General features: G+C 43.2%; 1 protein-coding gene across 2 annotated transcripts in view; it reads left to right on the top strand.

The window, feature by feature from the left end:
- Positions 1-25,408, top strand: part of LOC126457954 (DNA-directed RNA polymerase III subunit RPC5) — a 122,217-nt gene that overhangs the window by 26,732 nt on the left and 70,077 nt on the right. The window contains exons 1-3 of one of the 2 annotated variants that reach the window (XM_050094687.1): positions 5,345-5,466; positions 5,696-5,797; positions 12,387-12,559. In XM_050094687.1, coding sequence (XP_049950644.1) covers positions 12,498-12,559 — 62 coding nt within the window. In that variant the 5' untranslated portion in view covers positions 5,345-5,466; positions 5,696-5,797; positions 12,387-12,497. Of the gene's footprint in view, positions 1-5,344; positions 5,467-5,695; positions 5,798-12,386; positions 12,560-25,408 lie in introns of those variants that run through there. The other variant, XM_050094686.1, reaches the window with a different exon arrangement.

The following is a 25,408-nucleotide window of genomic DNA, read 5'->3' as shown; positions in this document are numbered from 1 at the left end:
GCCTAGGTCTACTGTTTCCAATGTGATAGCGAAGTGGAAACGTGAAGGGACACATGCAGCACAAAAACGTACAGACTGGTCTCATCTGTTGACTGATAGAGACTGCCAACAGTTGAAGAGGGTCGTAATGTGTAATCATCTATCTAGACCATCACACAGTAATTCCAAACTGTGACAGGATCCACTGCAAGTACTATGACAGTTAGGCGGGAGGTGAGAAAAAACTTGGATTTCATGGTCGAGTGGCTGCTCATAAGCCACACATCACGCCAACAAATGCCAAACGACACCTTGCTTGGTGTAGGGAGCATAAACATTGGACGATTGAACAGTGGAAAAACATTGTGTTGATCACAGTACACAGTGTGGCAATCTGATTGCAGGGTGCGGGTATGGTGAATGCCCAGTGAACGTCATCTGTCAGCGTGTGTAGTGCCAACAGTAAAATTTGGAAGCGGTGATGAAATGGTGTGGCCGTGTTTTTCATGGAGGGGGTTTACGCCCCTTTTTGTTTTGTGTGGCACTATCACAACACAAGTCTACATTGATGTTTCAAGCACCTTCTTGCTTCCCACTGTTGAAGAGCAATTTGGGGATGGCGATTGCAACACAATCGCCCACCTCTTCATAATGCACATCCTGTGTTGGAGTGGTTACACATCAATAACGTCCCTGTAATGGACTGGCATGCACATAGTCCTGACTTGTATCCTAAATAACACCTTTGGAATGTTTTGGAATGCCAACTTCGTGCCAGGCCTCACTGACTGACATCGATACCTCTCCTTAGTGCAGCACTCCATGAAAAATGGGCTGCTATTCCCCAAGAAACCTTCCAGTACCTGACTGAACGTATGCTTGTGAGAGTGGAAGCTGTCATCAAGGCTAACGGTGGGCCAACACCATATTGGATTCCAGCATTAGCGACGAAGGACGCCACAAACTTGTAAGTTATTTTCAGCCAGGTGTCCAGATACTTTTGATCACATAGTGTATCTGAATTGACTGGAGAGTCACATAAACTAAAAAAGCTCTTGTGTGCATCCCAAACATTGTCAGCTACCTGGGTAGCAGCCTCTGATATGTAGTGCACCCCTGACCCATTTAGAGCGACCCTACAGTTTTCAACCGTGTTGCACAAGTCAAAGAAGTCACAGCCTCGCTTGTCGCAGAACCTTCAAAGTCTCTAGTTCAGTCCTTCCACTCGATTCACATCCAAAGAGCCATATCAGTTAACCGAGCGAGGTGGCGCAGTGGTTAGCACACTGGACTCGCATTCAGGAGGACGACGGTTCAATCCCGCGTCCGGCCATCCTGATTTAGGTTTTCCGTGATTTCCCTAAATCGCTCCAGCCAAATGCCGAGATGGTTCCTTTGAAAGGGCACGGCCGACTTCCTTCCCCGTCCTTTCCTAAACCGATGAGACCGATGACCTCGCAGTTTGGTCTCTTCCCTCAAAACAGCCCAGCCCCAGCCCAGCCATATCAGTTCTGGGGACAATGCTGTTTGTGGGAGCATACAGGAATGAGGTGGATAGAGGATAGGGCAGCTAGGCGCTGTAGGACATTCCTCTTTTCAGGGTATGGTGAGAGAATGTGTTTCAGTTTCTCCAGCTCTGTGTGGTACTGAGTCACAAGGGGAGTGCTCCTGTGTGGGTGGATGGTGGTACTTTGGGAGGTGGTGGGTGACTGGAGTGATAAGGCATGGGAGATCTGTTTTTGTACAAGGTCGGGAGGGTAAATACAGTCTGCGAAAGCCTCAGTGAGACCTTGGCATATTACGAGAGGGACTACTCTTCACTACAGTTGTGTCGGGCACAGGTAACTGGGCTGTATGGAAGGGATTTCTTGGTATGGAATGGGTGGCAGCTGTCGAAATGGAGATATTGCTGATAGTTGGTTGTTTTGATATGGATGGGGGTACCAATGTAGACATCCTTGAGGTGGAGGTCAACATCGAGGAAGGTGGCTTGTTGGGATGAGCAGGACCGTGTGATGCATATGGAGGAGAAGATATTGAGGTTCTGGAGGAATGTGGGTAGGATGTCGTCACCTTTGATCCAGATCACTAAGATATCATGAGTGAAATTGAACCAGGTGAGGGGTTTGGGATTCTCGTTGTTTTGGAAGGATTCTTCTAGGTGGCCCATGGATAGGTTGGTGCCACGTGCGTGCCCATAGCCACCCATTCTGTACCACGAAGTCCCTTCCATACAGCCTAACCAACCATGGCCACCGCATATGTAATGACAAGTGGTCCTTCTCAAAATATACGAAGTGTCTCACTGAAGCCTTCACTGACCGTAATTATCCTACCAGCCTTGGACAGAAACAAATCTTTCGTGCCTTATCTTTCCACTCTCCTACCACCTTCCAAAGTCCCACCATCTGGCCCATTCCCCTCATAACTCAGTACCACCCAGGACTGAAGCAACTGAATCACATTCTCCTCGAGGGTTTCGACTACCTCTCGTTGTGCCCTGAAATGAGGAATGCCCTACCCACTATCCTTCCAACCCCTCCCACAGTGTTATACTGCTGCCTGCCGAACCTACACAATACGCTCATCCATCCGTACACAACCTCTGTTCCCAACCCCTTGCCTCATATCCCTGTCCCATACATCCTCCCACAATCATATACACCAGTACAGTCACAAGCATCAAGTATCCCATCAAAGGCAGGGCTACCTGTGTAATCAGTCATGTGGTCTACAAGCTAAGCTGCAATCACTCTGCTTCATTCTATGTGGGCATTACAACCATCTAGCCACAGGAAAGAATTCCCCTTGTGACTCAGTGCCATCCAGGACTGGAGCTGTCCACATGTATGGCCACCAACAAACTGGCCAAGAAACAGCTGGCCCACGCAGTTGCTGAGCTTGCACATTCTTCATTTCAATAACTGCTTCAAGCCTGTGCCATCTGGATCCTTCCCTCCAACACCAGCTTTTCTGAATTGTACAGGGGGGAAGCAATATATCCTACATTCCCATAACTCTCCTGGTCTCAACCTTTGTTAGTCAATGTCCTTAGCCCCGTAGCCCTTCCCTTTTCCCATTCCAGCACTACACAGCCCTTTATTCCACCAACATACCCACAGGCTTTTTATTCTCTCCTTTTCTGCTACCCCCCCCCCCCCCCCCCCCCTCCTCTGTCTAATTTCCTGAACGCAACTAACTGCGCTACCTTCTCTCCACCACACCCCTGCATACTCACACAAGCAGCACTTTACTGTCCCCCACTCCTACCCTGTTATCCCTCCCCCTCCTTGCTCCAGCATCCACCATTCACCTACCACCCAGTTGCTTCTCCCATCACATGCTGCTGCTTGCAGTCTGGGGTCAGCAGTCAGAGACTGTGGGCATGTGTATGTGAGTTGTGTTTGTGTGAGTGTATGTGTGTGTTGTCTATTTCCGCTGAAGGCCTTGTTAGCCAAAATCTTGTATTCTGACAGTCTTTTTGTTGTGCCTATCTGTGACTCAGCATTTTTTCTGCATAGTGAGCAGCAACTATCATTTTCATATGAGGCGTGTTTTTTAAGTAAGTACCGTTTTGAAATTAAAAAAAGACGTGCTAAGATATCGCAATAATTTTATTTTTGCATGAAAGCCTGTAACTTAATCTACTTTTCTACATAATTTCCGTCAATATTGAGGCACTTGTCATAACATTGTACCAGTTTTTGTATACCCTCCTCATAGAAGTCTGCACATGACTTGTTAACCACTGCATCACCACTGTTTTGACTTCGTTGTCGTCTTGAAGACGCTGACCGCCCAGGTGTTTCTTCAAGTGCAGGGACAGATGGTAGTCACTGGGCGCAAGATCAGGGCTGTATGGAGGATGATCTAGAGTTTTCCAATCACTGGGCGCAAAAACAGGGCTGTATGGAGGATGATCTAGAGTTTTCCATTGAAAAGATATGATGAGATCTTTGGTCTGATTCACCACATGCGGACGGGCATTGTCTTGCAGCAAAATGATGCCTTTGCTCAACTTGCCATGTCTTTTGTTCTGAATTGAATGGTGCGGATTGTGCAATGTCCTACAGTAAGTCTCTGCATTGATTGTCTCATTACAAGGCATCATGTAAAAATAAAATTATTGAGATATCTTAGCACGTTTTTTTTAAATTTCAGAACGGTACTTACTTAAAAAACACGCCTCGTATATTGTTATATTCCATCCTGGATTTTCCATTATTTGAATGAACTATTAATTACACTTACATTTCTAAAATACTGTTTACCCATTATCATGCCTATCACCATTATTATTATTATTATTATTATTATTATTATTGTGTGCTGTTCATGTTTTACTTTTGTTGTAATGTCAACTTGCTAAATAGCTGGTTAGCTATAAGAGAGGGTCTTCAATGCCAAGACGAAATATATGTATACAAACACAGATGATGTGACTTACCGAACGAAAGTACTGGCAGGTCGATAGACACACAGACAAACACAAACATACACACGAAGTTCAAGCTTTCGCAACAAACTGTTGCCTCATCAGGAAAGAGGGAAAGACGAAAGGATGTGGGTTTTAAGGGAGAGGGTAAGGAGTCATACCAATCCCGGGAGCGGAGAGACTTACCTTAGGGGGGAAAAAGGACAGGTATACACGCGCGCGCGCACACACACACACACACACACACACACACACACACACACACACACACACACACACATGCACATACACAGACACAAGCAGACATTTGTAAAGGCAAAGGTTTAGTGTACATCTTGATACTGAACAAATGTCATCATTAATATTTGATGTGGCACCATGATTCCATGATGAGTTTACTGAACCACACTCATTGATAGCAGACATTTGTAAAGGCAAAGAGTTTCTTTGCCTTTACAAATGTCTGCTTGAGTCTGTGTATGTGCGGACGGATATGTGTGTGTGTGCGCGCGAGTGTATACCTGTCCTTTTTTCCCCCTAAGGTAAGTCTTTCCGCTCCCGGGATTGGAATGGCTCCTTACCCTCTCCCTTAAAACCCACATCCTTTCGTCTTTCCCTCTCCTTCCCTCTTTCCTGATGAGGCAACAGTTTGTTGCGAAAGCTTGAATTTTGTGTGTATGTTTGTGTTTGTTTGTGTGTCTATCGACCTGCCAGCGCTTTCGTTCGGTAAGTCACCTCATCTTTATATATATATTTATATATTTGCTGTTTTATCCCATTCCTCTGTCTCCATCTCTTCACATGATGCTAATGCTTTGGTCATTTTATTTTGATCATTTTATTAGTTCTGTCAGTCTGCAGCCAGACTTCATTTACAAGTTCTATATTATATATAGGTTTACGTGTTTGAAGAAAAGGACTGAAGAAACAAATAACAATGACATATTTGGTAATGACATTGGTAAATGTTATTCAGGAAGTGAAGAGCCTGTTGATGGATCATTCAAAGAAAATACCAATAAATAGTCATAAGTACTCTTCAGCAGAGAGAGGTCTGGCAGACAAGCAGAATTTAAATGTAGTATAACCACATATTTTCTGCAGTGTATTACTAGAGTCATGGTTGTAACATATGTTTATTTTGTGACTCAAATGTATGAATATTCTCAGGTTTTACTGTTCATGCTCTTAGTTTAACATTTTAGTTGTATATTTTTTACAGTGCTATTTTAACAGTTTATTGTGCTGCTGTTGGAGTAATATTTTTATGTGTGTTTGCAGATTCCAGTATATCTTTCACGGACATTGGCAGAGAAGTTATTTCTTTTTCAGTACCCAATCAAAAAGTCATCAATTGGGTATGATGGAGCAAACGTTATACAGGTAAGAGCCATATATTTATCATTTAAGTTGTTAATTTTCCATTGAAATATCCCATTAAATTAAAAATGTGATTCAGGAAACACAGTGAGGAAGCACAGGTTTTATGTTTGCAAAAGCAAACCCCAATTTGTTAAAGAATCGAACTTGCACATATAAAACAGCTTCAGATATCTGATTGCATGACAAATGAGTTAATGTGTTAAATACTTGGCATTAAGCTTGTAAGCAAGAAAAGGTTAGAAATTACATTCAATGTTTCTTGGAACACTCTAAGTGCCCTCATTATCAGTCACTGAATGAGTATAGTTCAGTAAATATTTTCTCTGTATTAACCAAGAGCTAGTTTTTTGTATGACGTCATATCCCCTGAATTGTGTGTCATACAGTGATATAATTTTGTAAGTACATTCAGTAGTAAATGTCAATACTGCTTGTAAAATGTGTCACAAAGAGAGTTGGTAGTAAAGAAGTAATTCATTAAAATGTCATTGCCACATGCTGAAGTTTCACTGCATGAACAGGAAATATGTTGTTGTTGTGGTCTTCAGTCCTGAGACTGGTTTGATGCAGCTCTCCATGCTACTCTATCCCGTGCAAGCTTCTTCATCTCCCAGTACTTACTGCAACCTACATCCTTCTGAATCTGCTTAGTGTATTGATCTCTTGGTCTCCCTCTACGATTTTTACCCTCCACGCTGCCCTCCAATGCTAAATTTGTGATCCCTTGATGCCTCAAAACATGTCCTACCAACCGATCCCTTCTTCTAGTCAAGTTGTGCCACAAACTTCTCCCCAATCCTATTCAATACCTCCTCATTAGTTATGTGATCTACCCACCTTATCTTCAGCATTCTTCTGTAGCACCACATTTCGAAAGCTTCTATTCTCTTCTTGTCCAAACTGGTTATTGTCCATGTTTCACTTCCATACATGGCTACACTCCATACAAATACTTTCAGAAACGACTTCCTGACACTTAAATCTATACTCGATGTTAACAAATTTCTCTTCTTCAGAAACGATTTCCTTGCCATTGCCAGTCTACATTTTATATCCTCTCTACTTCGACCATTATCAGTTATTTTACTCCCTAAATAGCAAAACTCCTTTACTACTTTAAGTCTCTCATTTCCTAATGTAATCCCCTCAGCATCACCAGATTTAATTTGACTACATTCCATTATCCTCGTTTTGCTTTTGTTGATGTTCATCTTATATCCTCCTTTCAAGATACTGTCCATTCCGTTCAACTGCTCTTCCAAGTCCTTTGCTGTGTCTGACAGAATTACAATGTCATCAACAAACCTCAAAGTTTTTACTTCTTCTCCATGAATTGTAATACCTACTCCGAATTTTTCTTTTGTTTCCTTTACTGCTTGCTCAATATACAGATTGAATAACATAGGGGAGATGCTACAACCCTGTCTCACTCGTTTCCCAACCACTGCTTCCCTTTCATGCCCCTCGACTCTTATAACTGCCATCTGGTTTCTGTACAAATTGTAAATAGCCTTTCGCTCCCTGTATTTTACTCCTGCCACCTTCAGAATTTGAAAGAGAGTATTCCAGTTAACGTTGTCAAAAGCTTTCTCTAAGTCTACAAATGCTAGAAACGTAGGTTTGCCTTTTCTTAATCTTTCTTCTAAGATAAGTCGTAAGGTTAGTATTGCCTCACGTGTTCCAACATTTCTACCGAATCCAAACTGATCCTCCCCGAGGTCCGCTTCTACCAGTTTTTCCATTCGTCTGTAAAGAATTCGCGTTAGTATTTTGCAGCTGTGACTTATTAAAGTGATAGTTCTGTAATTTTCACATCTGTCAACACCTGCTTTCTTTGGGATTGGAATTATTATATTCTTCTTGAAGTCTGTGGGTATTTCACCTGTCTCATACATCTTGCTCACCAGATGGTAGAGTTTTGTCATGACTGGCTCTCCCAAGGCCATCAGTAGTTCTAATGGAATGTTGTCTACTCCCGGGGCCTTGTTTCGACTCAGGTCTTTCAGTGCTCTGTCAAACTCTTCACGCAGTCTCTTATCTCCCATTTCATCTTCATCTACATCCTCTTCCATTTCCATAATATTGTCCTCAAGTACATCGCCCTTGTATAAACCCTCTATATACTCCTTCCACCTTTCTGCCTGCCTTCCTTTCTTTGCTTAGAACTGGGTTGCCATCTGAGCTCTTGATATTCATACAAGTGGTTCTCTTCTCTCCAAAGGCCTCTTTAATTTTCCTGTAGGCAGTATCTATCTTACCCCTAGTGAGACAAGCCTCTACATCCTTACATTTGTACTCTAGGCATCCCTGCTTAGCCGTTTTGCACTTCCTGTCAATCTCATTTTTGAGACGTATGTATTCCTTTTTGCCTGCTTCATTTACTGCATTTTTATATTTTCTCCTTTCATCAATTAAATTCAATATTTCTTCTGTTACCCAAGGATTTCTATTAGCCCTCGTCTTTTTACCTACTTGATCCTCTGCTGCCTTCACTACTTCATCCCTCAGAGCTACCCATTCTTCTTCTACTGTATTTCTTTCCCCCATTCCTGTCAATTGTTCCCTTATGCTCTCCCTGAAACTCTCTACAACCTCTGGTTCTTTCAGTTTATCCAAGTCCCATCTCCTTAAATTCCCGCCTTTTTGCAGTTTCTTCAGTTTCAATCTGCTGTTCATAACCAATAGATTGTGGTCAGAATCCACATCTGCCCCTGGAAATGTCTTACAATTTAAAACCTGGTTCCTAAATCTCTGTCTTACCATTATGTAATCTATCTGATACCTTTTAGTATCTCCAGGATTCTTCCAGGTATACAACCTTCTTTCATGATTCTTGAACCAAGTGTTAGCTATGATTAAGTTATGCTCTGTGCAAAATTCTACAAGGCGGCTTCCTCTTTCATTTCTTCCCCCCAATCCATATTCACCTACTATGTTTCCTTCTCTCCCTTTTCCTACTGACGAATTCCAGTCACCCATGACTATTAAATTTTCGTCTCCCTTCACTACCTGAATAATTTCTTTTATCTCGTCATACATTTCATCAATTTCTTCATCATCTGCAGAGCTAGTTGGCATATAAACTTGTACTACTGTAGTAGGCATGGGCTTTGTGTCTATCTTGGCCACAATAATGCGTTCACTATGCTGTTTGTAGTAGCTAACCCGCACTCCTATTTTTTTATTCATTATTAAACCTACTCCTGCATTACCCTTATTTGATTTTGTATTTATAACCCTGTAATCACCTGACCAAAAGTCTTGTTCCTCCTGCCACCGACCTTCACTAATTCCCACTATATCTAACTTTAACCTATCCATTTCCCTTTTTAAATTTTCTAACCTACCTGCCCGATTAAGGGATCTGACATTCCACGCTCCGATCCGTAGAATGCCAGTTTTCTTTCTCCTGATAACGACATCCTCTTGAGTAGTCCCCGCCCGGAGATCCAAATGGGGGACTATTTTACCTCCGGAATATTTTACCCAAGAGGACGCCATCATCATTTAATCATACAGTATAGCTGCATGTCCTCGGGAAAAATTACGGCTGCAGTTTCGCCTTGCTTTCAGCCGTTCGCAGTACCAGCACAGCAAGGCCGTTTTGGTTAATGTTACAAGGCCAGATCAGTCAATCATCCAGACTGTTGCCCCTGCAACTACTGAAAAGGCTGCTGCCCCTCTTCAGGAACCACATGTTTGTCAGGCCTCTCAACAGATACCCCTCCGTTGTGGTTGCACCTACGGTACGGCCATCTGTATCGCTGAGGCACGCAAGTCTCCCCACCAACGGCAAGGTCCATGGTTCATGGGGGGGGGAAATATGTATTATGCCATAAACTTTTCTCTTCTTATTATTTTGCAGGGGCTGTCAGTGAGCAAAAAATTCATAAAGCTTTGAATTATTTGTAAAGTTTGTTGGAAGTCACCAGTGATCTTTATTTTCAAATACTGTGTGAATAAGGTCCCTGCAATACCTGTCTTACCGTGTTAAACCTTTTCTATAAGATTAGTAATGAGTATAATGAGGCAGTATTTTAAATTTGGTCAATAATTATATGAAACATTAAAAATTAAATTTTTAATGCCCCCTGGGAGCCAATAAATAAGCAACCTGCAACTGGTGGTGACCCAGCTCTGCGTTAGCCATGTGGTAATAGAGGGAGTAACAGGATACATGGAGTACTGCTTATAACTGAGTTGTGTGTTGTTGGATATTTAGTGTAATACATCTTACTTGCATTGGTTACAAATGGATGCCATATTTGATGTTATTAAAACCAGCACTAAGATTTCTCTTCAGTTGAGGGATTCAGGGATCATTTCACGTTGAATTTTTCTTGAACCAACCAGATTCTGGAAACCAGAGATTTCATGTTCTTCTTTCTTAAATGTTGATATCTGCATTGTAATGATTGTAAGGAATAAGCACATAAGCTTTGGGAGACAGTATCTCTTTTTGTGTGTGTGTGTGTGTGTGTGTGTGTGTGTGTGTGTGTGTCAGCTATAAAGAATTTTGTCCAAAAACACCTTTAATTTGTAAGTGTGGTTGATTTCCTACATAAAGAAAAGAAATCAAAAGAAATAATTATTAAAAAATTAAATTAGATGTAATTAAACTTTTTTGGAAAGCAGCACAAATGACATGCATAGAGAAAACATGAAAACGCAGTTCCATGCAATGAATTTATCTTTGAACTGAAAAGTGTGTGAAATATTCAAAAGGCTCAGTCATTGTGGTTTGACATAAGTAATGTGATTCCCCAGCGTGGTACATACGACTATGTGTGAGATGGTTAATGCCACTGTGTGATCAACAATGAAAGCTAGGACCTACTCACCATTAACTTAGATGACAGACTTTCTCTGTCTGACAGGTAGCAAACAAAACATTTTGCAGGTATCTTTCATTGCTTTAGTTACAACTGTTTTTTTTTTATTTACCAACAAAACATTTTGCAGTATTGCCAGAACTTTGAAAAATGATTTCAGGGACTATGTAGCATATAAAACGAAATTCCAAATTTAAAACTTCTATTAGAAGCAGTGATTTATTTACAGAATCCAGTCTGATAAAGGACAGTTATTAGAACTAGTTATGGTGGTATTGTTACAAATATGTTGATAAATTTCTGAAGGTACGCGGAAAGATGGTGGAGATCAAATGATATTTTGGTCAGTGTTTTGTTTTGTATTTCTTCCGGTCATATCAAGATTAAAATGCAGAAAGATCAAAAGTTTACTATGAATTTCTGCTGCATTAGAATCTACCTGTTTAGAATGCTTCTTATGTACACTAGATTCTTGATAGGCCATTCCGTGCATATATGAGTGTTGGATTAGCGAAAGTGCTGGATTATTGATAGCATCATAAGTTTAGTGGAAATGCATCGGGATCACACTTTATTAAATCCAAAGATACATTCATTTTCATATGAAACTTATTCCAGGAGTGTGTACGTATGCAGTGTTATCACTAAGTGTAAAACATGTCCCAGATTTAGTTGTCACAGTGATGACGCTCACTAACAAACAAAGTAGTTTGCTACCAAGGAGGCTATTGAATAGTTTAAAAATGCCAAGTTTGAGCTGTACTTCAGGCACCATTATTTTGAAAGAGGTTTTGTGTTACTTGATTGTTTCTAATAATTTTTCATTATGACTGTTTTATAGTGGAAAATGATGTGTGGCTGCAGAGATCTGTTGTGTAAAGTGTTGCAGGGATTAGTTCTTTTCGTATTGTCTGTACTAGTGTATATTTCTTTATTGCTGATGCTGAGTGTATTTATTTACATTTACATGTAATTAGCAAAGAAGGGAGTTACAATTATTGAAGGATAAAGTATTTTTTGAGAGGGAGTTGTCACTTTTTAAAAAAATTTTAAAGAATTAAACTATTGGAGATGGTGGTCGTGTGTGTGTGTGTGTGTGTGTGTGTGTGTTCTTTTTCTGATGAAGGCTGTGGCTGAAAGCTAATGTATAACTGTCTTTTAATTGTGCCTGGCTGCAACTTACTGTGTCGTCTTTATGGTAAGTATCAATCTATCTTTTCCTTACATTGTCTGTAGATAGAAGCTGGGAGATAAAGCAGCTCATAAATTCATCTCTTCCCTGCTTCTGTACCCCTCCATTCCATTTTTATTGCCTTCTACCTTACCCCCCCTCCCCTCCTCTCCATCTCCCTCTACCTTCCATCCCATCTCCTTTCATACCCACACCCTCTTCCTCACTCCATCCCTTCCACACCCCACCATTTAGTCTTTCTTCACCTTTCTTTGTGTTCATTCTGTTGTATACACAGTCAGTAATGTAACGTGTTGAATATTTTCTCTACAGCATTATTTTAGTAACCTCTAAGATCCTAAAATATTCTCTCCTGCCTTTCTTTTCACTCCATTTTTCTTTTTTTTCTCTTCTCTATCATTATATCTTACTGAAGAACTGATCTAAAATTCATGATCTTTTTTGATATAGCTTTGAGAAGCAGTGCAGTTTTTTCCAATAAACAACATTTTATTGAAATGTATATTACTAAAGCACATCTGCAATAGAATACGTTGTAATTCTTTTTTCTTGCATAACTTAACAGAGTTGCATCAAACCAATACATCAGGAGGTTAAACTTGAATTGGAGCTTGACACTTCCAATCCCAATTATGACACCAGCAAGGGAGAACAGATAGCACTGAATGTGGACGGAATGTCCAAGGCACCTTTGAAACATGATAATCGAAAGCAGGAGGATCCTAAATATTTTCAAGGGTGAGTTGTTTTTTTATCTTGTTACAATTACACAGTATTTTATGATTATGATGAACTTCAGTCAGAGATTTAGGGCTTCCAGATTTAAAGTAAGGAAAAGAAAGTCTTTTATTTGGTTGCTGTTTTCCTGTGAATGCTCATAACGTATCACTGAAGTAGGTGGGACCCATATGAAATATGACAAATAGGGGATGTTGGAAATGTGCAAAGAAAGGCAGCAAGAATGATCACAGATTTTCTGGACCTATGGGAGAGTGTCAAGGAGATGCTAAAAAACCAGAACATATGGACATTTGAAGATTGACACCATCTATCATGTGAAATTCTAGTTACAAAATTTCAACAACCAGTTTTAAGTGAGGAATTTATGACGATACTGCAGCCTCTTCCCTCTGCCAACCTTTGTATTGTTTCCATAGGGACCACAAAGACATATTTAGACTAATTGTAGCTAATGCAGAGGCTTGTAAGCAATCATTATTTCCACCCTACATAAGCAAATGGCACGGGAAAAAACTGTAATATGTGGTTCATGGGATGTATCCTCCCCATGCACTTTGCAGTGATTTGCAGAGCACGCAAGATTTTTGCTTTAGCTTGGAGTAACTAAACATCTCAAAAAATGCACATCAGATGGAAAAAAATTAAACATTGGAAAAATCCAGGATCAGACGATGACAGTATTATGAAAAGGGTAGATTGCCACTCACCATATAGGGAAGATGTTCAGTTGTACACAGGCACAATAAAGAGACTGCTATACTTTTAGGCTTTTGCCCAAAAGGCCTTCTTGTAAAGTAAAAACACACACACATTCGCTCAAGCACATCACACACACATATATATATATATCACACACACACACACATACACACACAAAACCACTGTCTCTGGCCACTGAGGCCAGACTGCAAGCAACTGCACCTGAAGGAAGATGCAGTCCTTTTGTGATTGGATTGAGGAGGCTGGGTCGGGGAGGGAAGAGACAGCAGGGCAGGGACGGGGGAAAGTAAAGTGCTGCTTGTGGGAGCACGCATGGATGTGGTAAGGAGCGGGTAGGACTTTTAGGTGCAGTCGTGGGGGGGAGGGGGGGGGGGGGGAGTGAAAAAGGTATGAAGTTGAGGAAGTAAAAATGGCTTGTGGTGTGTGTTTGTGGAATAGAAGGCTGTGTAGTACTAGAGTTAGAGCAGGGAAAGGGGATAGGTGGGTGGGTTTACTAGTCTGTAGATAAATTGCAGGGAGAGTTCCCACCAGTGTAATTCAGGAAAGCTGGTGTTGGTAGGAAGGATCTAGATGATTCAGGCTGTGAAGTGGTCATTGAAGTGAAGCATCTTGTGTTGGAAAGCAAGTTTAGCAACTGCGTAGCCTAGCTGCCTCTCGGCCACAGGTTATCAGTGACCATTCATGTGGACAGAAAGTTCGTTTGTTTTCAGTTCCACATGTAAAGCAGCATAGTGGTTGTAGCTTACTTGTAGATCATGTGACTGCTTTCACAGGTAGACCTGCCTTTGGCAGGATAGGTGATGCCTGTGATCAGACTGGAGAGGTGGTGGTGGGAGAATGTGTGCAACAGGTCTCCCACCTAGGTCTATTGTGGCTATGTGAACCCTGAGGTACTAGATTGGGAACAAGGGTGGAGTTGGGATAGACAAGGATATTGCGTAGGTTCAGTGGGAGGCAGAATATCACTTTCTGGGGTGGGGTGGGGGGGGGGGGGGTGGAGGAAGGATAATGGGTAGGATATTCCTCGTTTTAGGGATAACATAACATAGGTGGACCCCTGACGGAGAATGTGTCAGTTGCTACAATCCTGGATGGTACTGAATCATGAGGAGAGTTGTCCTTTGTGGCTGGTGGGTATGTGGGAGATGGTGGGTGGTTGGAGAGAGAGAGAGAGAGAGAGAGAGAGAGAGAGAGAGAGCAGGGAGACCTGTTTCTATACAAGTGTGGGGGGGATAATTTCTGTCTGTGAAGATCTCAATGAGACCCTTCATATACTTGGAGAGGGACTGCTAGTTAATACAGATGTGATGTCCACAGTTGGTTAGGCCGGTATTACACTATCAAATTTCTTTGTCAAAGATTTGATCAAAGATGTGATCAAATATTCCATCAAATTTATTTGACAAAGATCTTTGACGTAGCGCTAGAAGGGGTATTACACTGTCATCAAATATTTCGTCAAAGTTCAAGATGGCTGACAACAACTTGTTATTAACCGCAGCAGTTGCACGTACCGCAATTGCATTGTGTGCACATGCGGAAAAGAAGTGGGGGGAAAAAAGGAACCATACATACAAGGTTGACAGTCTTAAATTCCTGGGATTACTTGATGATAAATTCAGTTGGGAGGAGCACACCACAGAACTGCAGAAACGCCTTAACAAATCTGTATTTGCAATTCAAGTGTTAGCAGACATAGGCAACATGAAAGTGAAAAAGCTTGCATACTTTGCCTACTTTCATTCCATAATGTCATATGGTATAATATTTTGGGGCAAATCTTGAAGTCAAACAAAAGTTTTCAGAGTCCAAAAGCGTGTAATACGTAATATTTGTGGAGTAAATTCACGGACGTCCTGCAGAAACCTCTTCAAAGAACTGGGTATACTAACTACTGTCTCTCAGTATATTTACTCCTTAATGAAATTTGTCCTAAATAATATATCTCTCTTTCCCCAGTTCATACATACAATACCAGGAACAAAAATGATCTGCACAAGGACTTAAAAGCACTTACTTTAGTTCAAAAAGGGGTCAACTACTCAGGAACTCAATAATTTGCCAGTAAACATAAAAAATTTAGTTACAAATAAAGATCAGTTTAAAAGAAGCCTGAAAGACTTTCTAGTGGCCAACTCCTTCTACTCCATTGACGAAATTTTTAATAGAAACAAATGATGTATTTATTCATACTATTAGTATTGCTATTCAACTTAAAAAAATTTGACATGTTCCGCATCCACGAGGATCTCCTCAGCACGGATCTGGGTGAAGCCATGGGTTTTACGACGACACGATAAAAGCATTCAACAAAACGTAATGTGAGCTTACAGTGGCAGATGTCAAATCGTACATCAATTACTTAAGAATGGATGAGCATACATTTCTGTATGTGCTCAGTGAAGTGTACCCTCATATCACAAAGCACAATATTCACTTAAGAACTGCTACATCTTCAGAAGACAGGCTCACTGTAACACTCCGATTCCTTGCTACAGGAGAGGGTTATGTTAGGTTAGGTTAGGTTAGGTTAGGTTAGGTTAGGTTAGGTCAGGTCAAGTCAAGTCAGGTCTCCAATCTTCTTAATCTATTATTGTATTCAGGGGCCTCACATTGTAAAGCGCCTCATCAGCTTCATACATCTCTATAAATTTTGTAGTTGTCGGCACACACTAATTGTATTTACCGGCAATGTTTATAAAAACACTACAGACGACAGAACGCTGCAGCGATGCTAGTGCTCCATGTGGTAACGTGTCACATTGCAGTGAACAGAAGACAAGCAATTTCTTTGATCAAATCTACAGTGAGGCCCTAGATTTGATCAAATATTGGACGACATTTGACAAAGTCCCTATTACACCATCAAATATCTTTGACAAAGATATTGGACAAAGAAATTTGATAGTGTAATACCGGCCTTAGGCTGTATGGAAGGGACTTCTTAGTATGGAATGGGTGGCAGCTGCCGAAGTGGAGGTAGTTGTTGGTAGGTTTCATGTTGACGGAGGTACTAATGTAGCCATCTTTTAGGTGGAGGTCCACATCAAGGAAAATAGCATGTTGATTTGAGGAGGAACATATGAAGTGAATGTGGGAGAAGGTGTTGAGGTTCTGAAGGAATGTGGGTAGGTTGTCCTCACCCTGAGTCCAAATCACGAAATGTCATCAATGAATCTGAACCAGGTAAGTGATTTAGGATTCTCGATGGTTAGGATGGATTCCTTTAAATGGCCCATGAATAAGCTGGCATTCAGAGGTGCCATGTGGGTGCCTGTTGCTGTACCACAGATATGTTTTTTTATATGTTTGTATGTGGGTGAGGATATAGTTGGTCGTGGTGACCAGTAACGGCTTTGTAGGTTTAGAGTCAGTTGGGCATTGGGAAAAGTTGGTGAGCAGTAACAGCAAGGCCATGGGCTTTGGGGATGTTAGTGTAGTGGGAGGTGTCATCAGTAGTGATCAGCAGGACTCTGTGTAGTAAAGGAACAGGAACTGTGGAGAGTCGGTGGAGGAAATGGTTGGTTCCTTTTGTATAGGAGGGTGGGTTATGGATAATAGACTGAAGGTGTTGGTTAATGAGAGATTCTCTAAATGGTGCATAGGAACTGGCCACCATGGGGCGTCCTGGGTGGCTGGTTTATGGATTTTAAGGTAGTTGGAGTGTGGGGTGTAGTAAAGGTAGGGGCGGGGGGGGGGGGGGGGGGGAGGCAGGAGGAGAAGTTCTCGGTTGGGCATAAGGATTTGAGGATAGACTGGGGCTCCTGTTATATTTCTGGAACGGGGTCACTGGGGCAGGATTTGTAGGTGGACGAATCTGAGAGCTGGTGGAGTCCTTCAGGTAGATAATCCCTGTGGATTATGTTATAGGGTCAGGACCAGTTTTTAGGTGGTGGAATACAGTTCTTTTTGTGGGTGTAAGTTTAGCTTCCATGTTCAGGGATTTGAAGAATGATGGTGAGGTGAGGTTAGGTTGGATGTTAAGAAATTCTGGAAAGTTAACAGAGTGGTTTGGGGACAGGTGGGGCTGGATCACAGTTGGATGGAAGAGTGAATTGAATCAGGCAAGGCTCAACATTGGCTTTGGTTTGAGTCTGTTTCCACTGTAGGGACCAGGAGAAGGAGAGATGGACTTTTAATGAGTCCAGAATGATTGAATTTGGGCCGAGGGCAAAAAGTCTTATGGAAAGGACTGATGCTTCTACTTCTGCGGGACTGAGGCGTAGTAGATTATTTACCAGACTTTGAAATGTTTAAATGCGAAAGTTTTACAGTCAAGTCGAATTTACAAAACTAAATTAACTTTTTAACAATGGTATCAACTTTTTACAAGTTTACTACAGAAAAGTCTATCTTTTTCTCGAAAATGTAAACTACAGTAGAATTCTAACCACAAGATCACACAAACAATAAGGTACACAGTGCGTTATTACATCTAGAAATAACTTGTAAAGGAAGACAGTTGCCTCAGTGTGGCTACATTACTAGCCTAATACTAGTAGTTAAACTGTCAAACATGTAACTGAGGGCTAGGCAGGCTAGGACCAACTCTTATAGATTGTCAGCCGGCTGGCAATACGCGTGGAGGAGAGGCTTTGCGCACATCCACGGGTGGCAGCATCTGATGGTTCTAGAGTCTGCCAATTCCTGAGGCCCATCTTACAACTGCACACATTTATCTCAGTTGTGGAATCTATGTGGATCACTACACCCATTCCCCCTTTGGGGACTGAGTGTGTCTGATTCCCTAGGCAAGGGGTGGATGGCGGCGATGTGGAAATGATGTATATGTTCTGGAGGCCTCAGAGGTAAGATGGGAGAGCAAGTCCCACTTGATGGGGAACTTAGAATATGGGCAAAATTTTCCAATGTGAGGAGTGGCCCGAAACAGACCCCCCCCCCCCCCCCCACCCTGCTTTCTTCTGCCCCTCATAGGAGCATGAGACAACAAGACTGGCGATGGGCAGTTCGAGCCGGGATCCCTGACGATGAGTGTGGAAGATGGCGGTGCCTCTGCAGTGGGCTGAAGCTGTGCAGATGTCAGACCAGTGAAGGTGTGTCCTCTGGCTGGAGGGAGACTGGAGTTGGTGCTGCTCTGTTGGAGGCTGCAAAGTCATAGGCTCATCGGACGGAGGTGTTGACACAGGTGGTGGTGGAGGAGGCTGGAACATTGGCAGATGGGCAGCACCCATTGACTGGGTGGTAGTGCACCTGGGACGGGGCGGGGGGGGGGGGGGGGGGGTTGGATGGTCACCTGGACTCAAAGCCGATTTTGATGGTGCCGAATCACCTGATCTCCAGTCCAGAGGACGTAGACGCAGTGGCTGTTCTGATGCATGATGACTGCTGGAAACCAGTGGGGGTGCTGACCAAAACCACACTCCCAGACTGCCGTCCTCGGGGTAAAGCTTGGTACGGTGTAATATGATGGTGGTGGGATATCAGATGGAGGAGGTGGAGCAGCGTGCTTGGCTGGCACCAATAGAGAAGCTTGGCAGAGCTGCGGGAACCTATAGGAGCTATCTGAAAGGTCATGAGAAAAAAAGTGTGGAATTCCTGCAGATATTTTTCTCGTCTGTCATAAATGTGCAAGCCTTGTGCTCAGCTTCCACGTTAGATTGGGGGTTAAAGGGAGGGGAACAAACATGGAAAATGCCTGACCAACACAGAAATCGTGAAATGCCTGAGACGGGAACTGAGGTCTGCTGTCAGAAATGAGAGTAACTGGGACACCTCTACTGGAAAAATTGTTGAGAGAGCCTTGAATAGTGACTTGTAGTCATCGATGAGGGCCAGACAACATATAGAAATTGCATATGAATTCAGAAAACATATTCAGGAATGGACCTGCTAAATCCACAAGGATGAGTTTCCAGGACTAGGTTGCCGGTGGCCACTAGGAGGGCAAAGCTTTGGGAATCGCCTGTTAACTAGCACACCAGGGACTTGGAGCAACCAAATGCTCCAAATGTTGGGCCAGTACACATGTCTGCGAGCGAAGGCTTTGGAGCAGGAAATACACAGTGACCCTTATGTAATAGCTGTAAGATCGGGTGATGATGGTGCAAGATTAAGTAGTTATAAAGCGGATCGGAAGTTTGGCCCAGAGGACAAGAAGACCAACCCTCGTGGACATGGAGGATTGTTTTCTTGAGGACAGAGTCTGATGCTGTTGCCGAGCTGACTTGGGTATTAGTGATCGGAAACCCACCTACTGCTGGGTGGGACGAGATATCCAAAGAAAAACACAAGAGCCCTTCTCAGTGAAACTCAGGGTCTGGGCCAACAGGTAGGTGGGATAAGGTGTCTGTGCTGGCGTGGCACCCAATAAGACAAAAATGAATATCTGTTATATTTGGAGAGGAGCAAGGTCCACCGCTGCAACCTGTAGGCAGCTTCATCAGGGACCTGGGCTGACAGACTAAAACACTGAACTAATGGCTTGTCCTTTGAAATTATTTGGAATTTGTTGCCATACAAGAGAATGTGAAATTTTGTGACCACATACGCAATGGGCAGAGCCTCCTCCTTGATCTGATAGTAGTGGACCTCTGCTGCACTGAGAATTTTGTATGCAAACCCCATTGGCAGATTGAGTCGTCTGCATTCTGATGGGCGAGAGCTGCCCCCATGCTGTACTGCGGGGTATTTATATTCAAAACCAGTGGTTTGTCAGGCTCAAAAGTAGCTAGATATGGTGCCAATCTGAGGCATTTCTTTAGTGTGGTGAAGGCCTGGCCGCATGACCGAGATCAGACAAAGGAACCTCTCTTGTGGAGAAGGAGGTGGAGAGGTTGTGCAGTGGTGGATACCCTGGAATGAACCGGTGCTAATCTACATCTACATCTACATCTACATTTATACTCCGCAAGCCACCCAACGGTGTGTGGCGGAGGGCACTTTACGTGCCACTGTCATTACCTCCCTTTCCTGTTCCAGTCGCGTATGGTTCGCGGGAAGAACGACTGTCTGAAAGCCTACGTGCGCGCTCTAATCTCTCTAATTTTACATTCGTGATCTCCTCGGGAGGTATAAGTAGGGGGAAGCAATATATTCGATACCTCATCCAGAAACGCACCCTCTCGAAACCTGGCGAGCAAGCTACACCGCGATGCAGAGCGCCTCTCTTGCAGAGTCTGCCACTTGAGTTTATTAAACATCTCCGTAACGCTATCACGGTTACCAAATAACCCTGTGACGAAACGCGCCGCTCTTCTTTGGATCTTCTCTATCTCCTCCGTCAGACCGATCTGATACGGATCCCACACTGATGAGCAATACTCAAGTATAGGTCGAACGAGTGTTTTGTAAGCCACCTCCTTTGTTGATGGACTACATTTTCTAAGCACTCTCCCAATGAATCTCAACCTGGTACCCGCCTTACCAACAATTAATTTTATATGATCATTCCACTTCAAATCGTTCCGCACGCATACTCCCAGATATTTTACAGAAGTAACTGCTACCAGTGTTTGTTCCGCTATCATATAATCATACAATAAAGGATCCTTCTTTCTATGTACTCGCAATACATTACATTTGTCTATGTTAAGGGTCAGTTGCCACTCCCTGCACCAAGTGCCTATCCGCTGCAGATCTTCCTGCATTTCGGTACAATTTTCTAATGCTGCAACTTCTCTGTATACTACAGCATCATCCGCGAAAAGCCGCATGGAACTTCCGACACTATCTACTAGGTCATTTATATATATTGTGAAAAGCAATGGTCCCATAACACTCCCCTGTGGCACGCCAGAGGTTACTTTAACGTCTGTAGACGTCTCTCCATTGATAACAACATGCTGTGTTCTGTTTGCTAAAAACTCTTCAATCCAGCCACACAGCTGGTCTGATATTCCGTAGGCTCTTACTTTGTTTATCAGGCGACAGTGCGGAACTGCATCGAACGCCTTCCGGAAGTCAAGAAAAATAGCATCTACCTGGGAGCCTGTATCTAATATTTTCTGGGTCTCATGAACAAATAAAGCGAGTTGGGTCTCACATGATCGCTGTTTCCGGAATCCATGTTGATTCCTACATAGTAGATTCTGGGTTTCCAAAAACGACATGATACTCGAGCAAAAAACATGTTCTAAAATTCTACAACAGATCGACGTCAGAGATATAGGTCTATAGTTTTGTGCATCTACTCGACGACCCTTCTTGAAGACTGGGACTATCTGTGCTCTTTTCCAATCATTTGGAACCCTCCGTTCCTCTAGAGACTTGCGGTACACGGCTGTTAGAAGGGGGGCAAGTTCTTTCGCGTACTCTGTGTAGAATCGAATTGGTATCCCGTCAGGTCCAGTGGACTTTCCTCTATTGAGTGATTCCAGTTGCTTTTCTATTCCTTGGACACTTATTTCGATGTCAGCCATTTTTTCGTTTGTGCGAGGATTTAGAGAAGGAACTGCAGTGCGGTCTTCCTCTGTGAAACAGCTTTGGAAAAAGGTGTTTAGTATTTCAGCTTTACGCGTGTCATCCTCCGTTTCAATGCCATCATCATCCCATAGTGTCTGGATATGCTGTTTCGAGCCACTTACTGATTTAACGTAAGACCAGAACTTCCTAGGATTTTCTGTCAAGTCGGTACATAGAATTTTACTTTCGAATTCACTGAACGCTTCAAGCATAGCCCTCCTTACGCTAACTTTGACATCTTTTAGCTTCTGTTTGTCTGAGAGGTTTTGGCTGCGTTTAAACTTGGAGTGGAGCTCTCTTTGCTTTCGCAGTAGTTTCCTAACTTTGTTGTTGTACCACGGTGGGTTTTTCTCGTCCCTCACAGTTTTACTCGGCACGTACCTGTCTAAAACGCATTTTACGATTGCCTTGAACTTTTTCCATAAACACTCAACATTGTCAGTGTCGGAACAGAAATTTTCGTTTTGATCTGTTAGGTAGTCTGAAATCTGCCTTCTATTACTCTTGCTAAACAGATAAACCTTCCTCCCTTTTTTTATATTCCTATTAACTTCCATATTCAGGGATGCTGCAACGGCCTTATGATCACTGATTCCCTGTTCTGTACGTACAGAGTCAAAAAGTTCGGGTCTGTTTGTTATCAGTAGGTCCAAGATGTTATCTCCACGAGTCGGTTCTCTGTTTAATTGCTCGAGGTAATTTTCGGATAGTGCACTCAGTATAATGTCACTCGATGCTCTGTCCCTACCACCCGTCCTAAACATCTGAGTGTCCCAGTCTATATTTGGTAAATTGAAATCTCCACCTAAGACTATAACATGCTGAGAAAATTTATGTGAAATGTATTCCAAATTTTCTCTCAGTTGTTCTGCCACTAATGCTGCCGAGTCGGGAGGTCGGTAAAAGGAGCCAATTATTAACCTAGTTCGGTTGTTTAGTGTAACCTCCACCCATAATAATTCACAGGAACTATCCACTTCTACTTCACTACAGGATAAACTACTATTAACAGCGACGAACACTCCACCACCGGTTGCATGCAATCTATCCTTTCTAAACACCGTCTGTACCTTTGTAAAAATTTCGGCAGAATTTATCTCTGGCTTAAGCCAGCTTTCTGTACCTATAACGATTTCAGCTTCGGTGCTTTCTATCAGCGCTTGAAGTTCTGGTACTTTACCAACGCAGCTTCGACAGTTGACAATTACAATACCGATTGCTGCTTGGTCCCCGCATGTCCTGACTTTGCCCCGCACCCGTTGAGGCTGTTGCCCTTTCTGTACTTGCCCAAGGCCATCTAACCTAAAAAACCGCCCAGCCCACGCCACACAACCCCTGCTACCCGTGTAGCCGCTTGTTGCGTGTAGTGGACTCCTGACCTATCCAGCGGAACCCGAAACCCCACCACCCTATGGCGCAAGTCGAGGAATCTTCAGCCCACACGGTCGCAGAACCGTCTCAGCCTCTGATTCAGACCCTCCACGCGGCTCTGTACCAAAGGTCCGCAGTCAGTCCTGTCGACGATGCTGCAGATGGTGAGCTCTGCTTTCATCCCGCTAGCGAGACTGGCAGTCTTCACCAAATCAGATAGCCGCCGGAAGCCAGAGAGGATTTCCTCCGATCCATAGCGACACACATCATTGGTGCCGACATGAGCGACTACCTGCAGATGGGTGCACCCTGTACCCTTCATGGCATCCGGAAGGATCCTTTCCACATCTGGAATGACTCCCCCCGGTATGCACACGGAGTGCACATTGGTTTTCTTCCCCTCTCTTGCTGCCATTTCCCTAAGGGGCCCCATTACGCGCCTGACGTTGGAGCTCCCAACTACCAGTAAGCCCAACCTCTGCGACTGCCCGGATCTTGCAGACTGAGGGGCAACCTCTGGAACGCAGTTTCACCAGAAAAGTCTGTAGTTTTGGCAACAACAAGGGATGTGCCAGGTCAGTCAGTGACAAGATTCTTCATGGGTTACCACTGCTGTGAGATGGTGTGGCCCAGATACTCAAGACATGATTGGAAAAATTTGGACTTCTGCAGATTGCAGTGTAGACCTACCGCTCAGAATTGATGAAACTGCTGCACTAGTTGCAGGCACAGGTGCAGTTGTTGTGACAGAACTAAAACCTCAGTGACAACCTTGTTAGAATCCTGGTCTGGAACAGGTCCTGACGATGACACTTCCTGGATAGTCATATCAGCGTTCTCTGATGCTGCGTTCTGTGCAGTTGAGTGGAAGACTACGGCAATGTTGCCTTTTCTTGACACTTATGACAGATAGCTAAACACTGGGAATGCTACGATCTGTCATGCTGGGAGCAACAAGATGCACAGGTTGGCAACACGAAGCTGTAGCTGGGACACTGTATACGCACTGTGTGGAAGCCACTGGGTCAGCCATCTTGGACCGCTCTGTCGTCGTCATCCCTGGATGCAGCCGGCCACCCTATACTGCCAAGACATTGCACCAGGCTTCCAGTTTCTTATATAATTGGGCAATTGATAAAATCTCTTCGAGGGAGGGTTCTCTAATTGGAGGGCGCATTGCTGGACTTCCATAGTGGGGGCATTGAGGCAGGGCGGATGATGATAGTCATGAACCATGACATGTACGTATGGTTCTTTTTACTTGGCAATGACAAAATGGCACTTGCAACTAGTGCCGTGGAGGGTCGCAGCCTAGATATGATGAGACTGATGGGGCTGCTTCTTGCATTTGCAGAATTCAACCCTATCTGCCATGACGCGTGTGCAGTGCTGATAATACAAGGACAGCAACAAACATAAACTGTCAGGCAGCTGGAGGTGAGGAGGAAAGATAGCCAGATATGACGGTTTAGAGAGCAACACAACAAAGCCTGTTGCGTGACCATGATGAGATTGTTCTGTTGTTGCAGGAAGGTCCCTGCAATGCAACCAGCTGCTGCAGCATGGACAAAAACAGTGCATGACACACCTCCACCTCCATAACATGGAAGGCATGGAAATGTTGCCGTAGATGGTGTTCATATGCTTCCCAAGCTCCTGCTGCCTCATCAGATGGCTGAAGCTGAGGAGGAAAGAGAGCCGGAGATGTAGGTTTAGACAGCAAAACCACAAAGCCTTTTGCATGACCATGATGAGATTGTCCTGTTTTTGCACAAGTGTTTGAAGCAGAGACTTCATGTCACAACAAATGCATAAAGCAACCACACAATGAAAAACACTGAAAACATGATCCTACTCATCACCAGGGTACTCTGTAACCACCTGAACACACGGTCTAAAGGACACAACTGTTTATTATATCTAGAAAATAACTTGTACAAGAAGACACTTGCCACGGAATGGATACACTAGTAGTCTGATATTCCTAGTCAGAATATCAACATGTAATTGGGGGCAAGGCTGACCAAGCCCGACTCTGTAAGCTGTTGGTCGGCCAGTAGAGTGCACAGAGGAGAGGCTGCACATGCATCATTGTGTGATGGCCTCTGATGGTTCTAGCATGTGCCGACTTCTGTGGCACACCTTAAAACTGCATGCCCGGATTTCAGATGTGAGTCACTATAGTTCGTAAAAAAAAAAAAAAAAAAAATTAATTTTGTTGATTACATTGCCATCTACCAAGAATGGAAAATAAAATATTTTTTGTAAACCTTAGGTGTTTGTTTTTTTTGTGTAGAATACGCATCTGCAGTAAAGATTAGGGGTTCCCATTCG

The sequence above is a fragment of the Schistocerca serialis genome, chromosome 2 (genome assembly GCF_023864345.2).
Source record: "Schistocerca serialis cubense isolate TAMUIC-IGC-003099 chromosome 2, iqSchSeri2.2, whole genome shotgun sequence".
Taxonomy (NCBI): Eukaryota; Metazoa; Arthropoda; class Insecta; order Orthoptera; family Acrididae; genus Schistocerca; species Schistocerca serialis.
This window is presented reverse-complemented; position numbering and strand designations above follow the sequence as displayed.